The 8,712-nt window shown below is 40.8% G+C and overlaps 1 protein-coding gene across 1 annotated transcript; it reads right to left on the bottom strand.

Annotated features, from left to right (window-relative positions):
• Positions 1–426: 426 nt before the first annotated feature.
• Positions 427–7,997, bottom strand: LOC116831643 (alpha-1,3-mannosyl-glycoprotein 4-beta-N-acetylglucosaminyltransferase C-like). The gene is made up of 3 exons (XM_032791784.1): positions 7,836–7,997; positions 4,240–4,387; positions 427–1,571 (listed from the first exon to the last, which is right to left on the bottom strand). Exons 1-3 carry the CDS (start codon positions 7,995–7,997, stop codon positions 427–429), a joined length of 1,455 nt encoding a protein of 484 aa, XP_032647675.1.
• Positions 7,998–8,712: the final 715 nt, after the last annotated feature.

Genomic DNA, 8,712 nt, shown 5'->3' with positions numbered 1-8,712 from the left:
ACCAACATAGCAGTGTCTACCCCAGTGCTTAGGTTGGTGTAATTTACGTCACTCAGGTGGGTGCCTTTTTCATATCCCTGAGTGACATAAAATATACCGCAATAAGTGCTAGTGTAAACATAGCCTAAGTGTTCATGACCACCACATAGGTGATAAATCCTATTTAAAGAGTGGGCATACACGTTCTATTACCAATGACCTTTCATAGACACAAGTGCATTGTGAGAGAAAAAGATTAATGTATTCTGTAAGAGTTTTATTTTGTTTATTTCAACTAGAAATTCCTCCCAAGTCTGGCTTTGGTTTTCATTAAACAATGACAAAGTTGCTTTTGTTACATAGTGAGTAGTACAAGGTGATGTGTAATATGGATTTCCTTCCCATTTTTAAACATAAGTGGCAAAACAGAACCTGAGTTTTAACCCATTAACCCTTTTTAACCCAAATATTTATTTTCCTTATAATCAGCCATTCGTTTTTTGTGTCTGTTACCTGTATTCGAAGGCAGTGAATCTGCTCCCCCATAACTTGACCAAAGTTGTCCAATTCAAATTTTCCATTGCGAAAATCTCCCGCTCTTCTGAAAATCCTGCATGTTGCACTAACATTTTCCTTTATTTTCACTGTGCCCAGTTCCACGTAACCAGAATACAGAATGTCCCGTTTGTATTCAGCTGATCCTGTATAAATCTGAAGCTTCTGGAGGATGACAGGTGTTTCAAAAACAATGGTAAAGGAGCTCCCTGATGTTACATTTCTTCCCCAAAAGACACCTTTGCCAGGTGGACAAACTTCCTCAGGCACATAGTTATCAAACACTGATATGTCTGTGTAACAGGAGACAGCAGGGAAGTCTCCAAAATCCCCAAAATCTTCTTGGAACTCTGGATCTTTGAAAATAGTTTCCATAGTGTGAAAAGATGAGATTCTGCCAATGTGCTGAAAAAGAGAAGGTCTGAAGGTAATGATTTCTTTCTGCGCTTTGGATTGGTGGAAAAGTTCTAAGAGCCAGTCACAAGGCATCACATCATAGAACAGCAACAGGAACCGTGCCAGTTTGGGAAGATCTTCATTATGATAGAGTTTCCCTACGTAGCCCAATGTGGAAAAGGCGACTGTGGTCCAGGGTTCCATCCGTTCACGTATGAATTGTTGTATTATGGAAAGGAAACCGTTAGCACAAACCACGTCATCTTCCAACATCAGATAATAATGTGAGAGGCTGGCACAAAAATTAACTAAAAAAGCATAGTCCACATTCTGTTTTGATCTGTGCTGGACACTTTGATCTTTATCCCAGAAGTTCCTTTGCAGACCTTGTAAAGAAGGGTAACTGGCTAGAGAGCTGCATATAACAAGAAGGTTTCCTTCATCGATATGTGAACTAAATCCATCTCTAATCGCCTTGGCTGTTTGCTTATTTAGAGTAGAATCATTGTTTGCTAGATATACAACTAAGACTATCTCTTTTAACTCCTTTGGGCTAGACTGACTAAAAATGGACTCAATTGTTCTCATTAGATAGTATTTATTCTTCCGGTGAATGGAGGAAATCCCAATCGACAAATATCCTACAAAAGGTAAAAACAGAAATAATTTATATGATCTCTTTTTTTCCTTCTATGCACTGTTCCTGCTCTGGTGAACTAGAGGCAGAGTCATGTGAAATTATAGTTTCGCTGGTTTGGTCCTGTGTTTTTCCATAGTAGTTCCAATTGCTCAGTAAAAGCTGCAGGGCCAAATTAAAGAATTTTGGCACCCTGTGTACTATGGATTGCCTCCCTTCCCCCAAACACACACCTTCCTTAAACTAGCTAAAGCATGTGATATACAGTCTGTAAATATGAGAACATCTCCATTTATTAATTATTTGTGTAACTACATAATACGTAATCGGTGAGCTGAGTATTGTGCTAAGACTCTACTGATCATAAATGTAAATATGTATATCTATAGAGAGGCAGACAGACAGACAGACATCTGAGAATCAGAGAGAAAGTGCCCTGTATCACAATCATTTCCCTCTTACACCGATTGATTTCAATGTAGGACCCCAGATTCAGTGCCTAGTCTGGGAGTGGAAGTTTGTAGCTCAGCGCATAAGCATACAAGTTTGAACTCAGTTCCCTGGTAATAAAATGAATGCCTAGTCCAGCCAATTACAAATAACATGGTAGGTTGCAATGAGATTTGGTTGCTTCCTTTTACTGTTGACAAAAAAGTAGCCTTCAGAACCCCAGGTTACCACAGCATTTGGCATTGTTTTTTTCACTGTACTGGACGTCAGGAATAACAACTTATCTACCTTTCACAGATCTGCCACAAGGACTTTACAAAATCTTCAGATAAGACAATTATTCTAAACCATCAGGGAAAGATCAGCCAAGACTTTTAAAAAAAATCTAATGTGAACTATGTTTAATATTAATATATCTAGAATATACCTCTACCCCGATATAATGCAACCTAATATAACACAAATTCGGATATAATGCAGTAAAGCAGTGCTCGGGGAAGGGGGGAGGGGTGCTGTGGCCTCTGGTGGATCAAAGCGAGTTCGATATAACGCAGTTTCACCTATAACGTGGTAAGATTTTTTGGCACCTGAGGACAGCGTTATATCGAGGTAGAGGTGTATTTAGTTTACATATGCATACCAATTTGATGCTTTTAAAAATCTAATACCCACACTCTCTTCTTTTTTTTCTGGGAAACATTCGCTAATTAGGCTACATGTTGGGTGTCTTCATGAAATGTGACCTACAAATGAACTTGACCATGTCCAGCTGGCTCCCCAGCTATAGGGGGAGAGGGTTCCTGCCAAAAGCAGAACTTGCTGGACACCCATACAAATCAGAAAAGAGCCAGTACATTAGTGCATTGGATACCTGAGCCAGAGATGCCTTGCTGCCTTTTGAAAAACAGGCAGGACTAAGAGAAGAAATTTACCAGCTCTGAAGAGAAAGAGGCCTGGAGTCTCAATTGGCTCTGGACACAAGTTTGGTCTGAATCAATACAAATAGGGAACTGCCTCTGAGACACTGGGTGATTGGGCAGCCAAGTGAGCAGGAAAGCTGGTTCTTTTTCCCCTGGGAAGAAGGGTGAGCTTCGTAACCAGCACCACTACTCCAAAGAGGACACTGTGGCTCTGATGGCTCATGACACCAACAAGGAGGCAGAACAAGTCAAGGATGATCTGAACCATAAAAAGTGACGTGAGAAACCTGACCCCTCCCAGAAGCTCTCCTTCTCTTACACCATGGCCATCTGGTAGGAGTGTTGAGAAGAGGCCCAGCTGGGTAGGACGCCAAACCTGAGCAGTGCTGTGACTCCATGTGCCAGGCTGCAATGACACTCACTTAAATTTGGCCCACATCTCCAGGGGCACTAGGGCCAAACCTGGTCAGGGTCCAAATAAGGCTGCCACCTCCAAGAGGCAGAAAAACTGGCCATTGCCCCAGTCCCCCACTAGCTTGATCTCCTGGTTCATGTACACCTACACTGACCTCTTCACAGAAGCCTCAGTCCAAGGAGTGCTCCAGCCATCCCCTCCCAGGAGTCCCTGCCATGTGGAGCTGCTTGCCAAATCAGAACCTTATTCTTGATTGTTCCAAGGTGCACCTACATCCAGTGGTACTGGGTATCTATATGCACATTGTTTACTGGTAGTTTTAGGTGAAAAAGAGGAAAGTAACAGACATGGTGTATGTAACACCCATGAAAGGATTAATTTCAGAAGCTGCTAGGAAGAATAGGCCAAATTCTGCTCTGATTTATAGGGGAAGCTCCAGAACTTTACATTGTGTTTTTCCTCAGGGATGATAAACCAATGTCTCATTGGTCTGATGTCATAGTGGACCTGATTCAGTAAGATACTAAGTACATTCCTAACTTTAAGACTGTGAGTAGTCTTATTGAAATAAGTGAGGTTACTCACATCTTTAAAATTAAGCATGTGGTTAAGAACCTTGAACTGGGGCCAGTATTATAATGTTGCTATACAGCTGGAGAGATTTGGTAGGCAGAGTTTCTTTGGAATGAAACAGAGATAGAATTCTCCCTCTTTTGTGGCTCGCGATGTTTCAGAGAAACCTGGGTGATTTCACCTCTCAGGTGTCTTACTTTTTAAGGTCATTTGTTATTTTGATAATTTGCCTGCACCACGTGTTAATACTTTTGTTCCAAATACAACAGCAAGGGACTAGGCTGATCAGAGTCCATCTTGCAAGCAACACTCACTTTTTCTAGTAGGATGAGCGCCTAAGAGATATTCATATGGAATCGGTAAAGGGTCTATCACATATCCTTTTACAGTAAAATTTTGATTTGGTGGCATCTCACAAACAGCAGCCTCCAAGCCAGGTGTCCCCTCCTCTCCAGCTGTGGCCTTAAAAAGAAAACACTGTTACTTTCTAATATGTGAGACTGATGCAAGCTACTGCATACAATATAAACCGTATTGTTCCTATATATTTGGAAGTTATGTTGGTCTGTTTTATACCTCTCAATCTGCCAATGCTCCAATTTGTGAAGGACACTATTATTGCTATTTATGTATTTTTTGTATTATAGCAAGGTACAGTGTCACAGGAGAACAATACATAATGTGCTTCAATGGCACTGGGAACCAGGGCACAGAAAAGTGCTGTTAGAATCCTTCTCCTCACAGGTATTTATAGAGAGTGAATAATATGCATTAGCAAAAGCTTTATGCTCTCTATGATGAGAGGTTTTTTTTCTTCTTTAAATTTAATGCAACTTCTCAAAAATCCCTTTCAGAATTCTTAACTTAAGAGAACAACAAGCATCCCAGAATTTCAGTCTAAGTAATAAATATTAGCTAATTAAGCCTCACAAAGTCCTCTGTGATGTAGCTATTTATTAGAGCTGTTTTGCCTATAAGTAAACTGAGGGTCCAGAGAAGTTACATGACCTGTGCTAGAGCAGTGGTTCTCAACCTGGGGTCCAGGGCCCTCTAGGGGGCCCCAAGCCGGTTTCAGGGGGGTTCTGCTAAGCAGGACCAGCATTTGACTCGCCTGAGGCTCAGGGCAGAAAGCCGAAGCCCCACCACATGGGGCTAAAGCCTGAGGCCCTGAGCTCTGCCACCTGGCGATGAAGCTGAATCCTGAGCAATGTAGCTTTGTGGGGACCCCTGTGGCATGGGGCCCCAGGAAATTGCCCTGCTTGCTACCCCCTAATGCTGGTCCTGGCTTTTACATGAAAAAAAAACGGTTATGATGCACAGCTGGGCTGTGGAGTTTTTATAGCATATGGTGGGGGGGCACTCTACAAGAAAAGATTGAGAACCCCTGTGCTAGAGTGCGTAGGGAGCAGTGACAGAACTGGGAACAGAACCCAGGAGACCTCTGCTGTAACTACTAGAGAAGACTACTCTGCACATGTAGACCAAATTTTCATTTAGAGTTTTTGCTGCTTTATACACTGTAATCTCATATCCAATTTGCTGTCTACAATTACCCCCTAGGGCTGTGCATTACTGCTTTTCAGGTTTCTCCCCATTGAACACCTGTGTTTTGGATTATTTTTCCCTCAAGTGCATTAACTCACTTCTCCAAGATGCCTCTCATTTTGGGGCACTACATAAAACTCGCCAATGGACTCAGATAGCCAAATAAAAATTTATAGGTAGCTCACCTCTGTATTTATATTATTTCCTATTTTGTGGATACAGGGAAATACATGGGAATTATGCAGATACTGAGTAACTATATTTATTTTAGGTAAAATCTAGCAAGGTTGTCAACACAACAGTATATTCTTTTCTTTTACCAAGCCCTTTAACATTCTTTATATTATTTCTCGCCCTGTAGCAACACTGCTGAATTTAGTATATCTAGGAAGTTTAACAATTTTCTGTTTATTCCCTCTTTCAGGTTATTAACAAAGATGTTAAATAAGACAGGGCATGATCTATCCCAGCAGCCGTCCGTTAAACGCTCTCCCTCACTCCAATACTTTGCTTCCTATCATTAGCCTTTGTTTACAGAACTTCTGTGACTTTCCATCCCATGTGATAGTGTTTATATCCAAGTCAATTTGAATTAATGAATAAGATTATGAGAGTAGCTATGTCCAATGCTTTAATAAACTCCAAATGGATTATATCTATCTCATTCCCATCACCCACAAATTTTACAATTCTGTAGAAATAAATGTGGGTTTGTCTGACAAGATTTCTTTTTTATAACTTCACATTTATTCCTCATGGTTCCATTCTCCTCTAGGTGTTTTGTGAGCTTTGGTTCTTGATACTAGTTCTGTTATTTCACTAGTGTTTGACGTTAAAATTACTAGCTAAGGGTTGCCAGTTTTGCTCGTCTTCCTGTATTTGAAGACCAATACCATGTTTGCTTTTTTTCCTCCTTGGCAGCCACTGCAACTTTGAACATTTTCTCGCTGAACAGTGTCACTGTATCAGCCATAATACAGTGCACTATTTCACCCTGGTCTACAGGTATGTGCGACAGGGTATATAGACCGCACACGGACAAGGAGAGTCCCAGACAGGTCCTGGGGACAGGGCTATCCCCATACCTCCCCAGACCTGTCAGTCATGTATGCTTAGGAAGGAGCCTTTAAAAGAGAGGAAACTGCAGTCAGCTGGGGGAAAGGAGCAGGAGACTGCTGGAGGGTCTTCTGGAGCCACAGAAGGAACTTCCAGCTGGGAGCCCTTCATCTCAACCCTATGGAGAATGCAGCAAACTCCCGGGGTAAACCAGAAAGACTTAAGAAGACCAGCAAATGGCCAGGGCCCCTGGAAAATTGTAAGGAGCTGGGGCCTGACTGACTGAAGATATCCAGTATAAGTAACTGGGTTTGGTCAGGTTCTCTCACCATCTGGGCAAGAAGCATCAGGGAACTCTTTTATAATGTGTACAAACCGGATTTTTGGGCACAATTTTGACTTAGAAAGTTTCATATTTGGAGTGTGGACCTGAATGCAAACTCCTCTTTAACATACCCATAGCCCTAGCAGCACCTCTGATTCTGTGACAGATTAGAGTGGGCACTCTGATAGTGTCTGCTGGCAGTGTGCACTGCACAGTCAAACAGAAACAAGGTAGGATTAATAGTGAAACACAAGCAAGACAAGGGGGGTGGCAGGACTGCTGTTATCCCATCAACTAGCAGTCAATCAAAGAACTTCAATTACTTAATAGTATTTAGCACACATATAGTGCTTTTCATCTTCAAAGAGCTTTGCAAACATTAGCTAATTAATCCTCATTACTGGTTAGTAACCTAATTTTTCCTCTATTCCCCACTCTTCCACAGACACAAACACACACTGTCATGCACAGATCAGCTCTCAAAACACTGCAAAACATCAAGACTGGAGTGGCTGAGGAGCCAAAATATATAAACCACGGTTTTGCAAATCTGATCAGCCTAAACAAACCTCAGTCTTTTTTCTTTTTTTTTTAATTCAAGGAATAATGGTGACAAAAGTCAGCCCGAGTTCTCTTATGACAAATTTCACGGATAGGAATCTATTTGGTAAACACTGCCAAAGCTCTCTTCCCTATAGTGGAAAGGGTCTTTTTCAGCATGAGTATTGCAAACCACTACTGCCATTAAAGATCTCCATATTTTTTTAACTGCTGAAAAATGTTTGCATCATTGAAAAACTTACACTTCAGTGTCTTGTCAAAGAGTCAGAATTTTTCATTAGATAGATTTATATGCAATTTTTTTTCTGAAATAGCTGTTCAGAGGCTCCTCTTTTGGGAGATTTTATCAACTCGTATATATTCCACCAATAAGAAATAACCTTATTTGAAATGAATTTGTTCCTTATCTCTTTTGTTACCTACATGAAATGACGTTAATCCAGGCTTTCCCATTTTTAAACACTCTTCTTTGTTCTGGCTCCAAATAATGGCAAACAATATGATGAAAAGAAATAAGAGAAAAAATAACCTCAGCAAGGTTCTCCAATACCAGGCTAGTGCCTTTGGTAAGTTCCAGGTTTTCATTGTCGCTTTTCCTCCTTTTAATACAAACAATGTATCAGGTAGGTAAGAAACCAAAATCTAGAACACAGTGGGCTACTATGTACTGCGTAATATTATTCACTATACATATTTTTTAGTACACAACATATATTTGATCACGCTGGATACATTCTACTCTAGAAAGCAGAAACATATGAAATTCCTATTTTTTCCTCTTTGAACACAAAGCTATTACCTTTAACACAGCTAGATGTTGACAATAAGTTAAGGACCCAGTCTTGCTCTCACATATGCGACTGCAATTCCACAGAAGTCAATGGGGCATATTCAAATCTGGTGGTAGCAGGTGCCACTCCATTGAATCAACCAGGGCTGAATTTGTACCTTTGCACATATGTGTGGATTGTTGTCTCTGATTCTGAGCCCAGAAGAACTTAGATCTGTCAGTTCACTCAGAGTGGGGCATGGAAGGGGAAGAGCTGTAGATTTGTATTATTGTTCCTCCCACTGGGGCTCTGTGGAAGATCCTTTATAAAAGTGGCTCTCAACCTTTCCAGACTACTGTACCCCTTTCAGGAGTATGATTGGTCTTCTGTACCCCCAAGTTTCACCTCATTTAAAAACTACTTGCTTGCAAAATCAGACATAAAAATACAAAAATACTGTCATAGAACAGTATTACTGAAAATTTGCTTACTTTCTCATGTTTACCATATAATTATAAAATAAATCATCT

Source organism: Chelonoidis abingdonii, chromosome 4 (assembly GCF_003597395.2).
Source record: "Chelonoidis abingdonii isolate Lonesome George chromosome 4, CheloAbing_2.0, whole genome shotgun sequence".
NCBI lineage: Eukaryota > Metazoa > Chordata > Testudines > Testudinidae > Chelonoidis > Chelonoidis abingdonii.
The sequence above is the reverse complement of the archived record's forward strand: the minus strand, read 5'-3'. Positions and strand labels throughout refer to the sequence as shown.

Bases quoted from the DNA above. Each gene is read 5' to 3' on its own strand.
- LOC116831643 (XM_032791784.1), bottom strand. From the start codon at position 7,997: ATGAAAACCTGGAACTTACCAAAGGCACTAGCCTGGTATTGGAGAACC. The intron at 4,388-7,835 runs GTAGGTAACAAA...TTTCTTTTTAAG, and splicing joins CTGGATTAACGTCATTTCAT to GCCACAGCTGGAGAGGAGGG. The intron at 1,572-4,239 runs GTGAGTGTTGCT...TACCTTTTGTAG, and splicing joins CGCTCATCCTACTAGAAAAA to GATATTTGTCGATTGGGATT.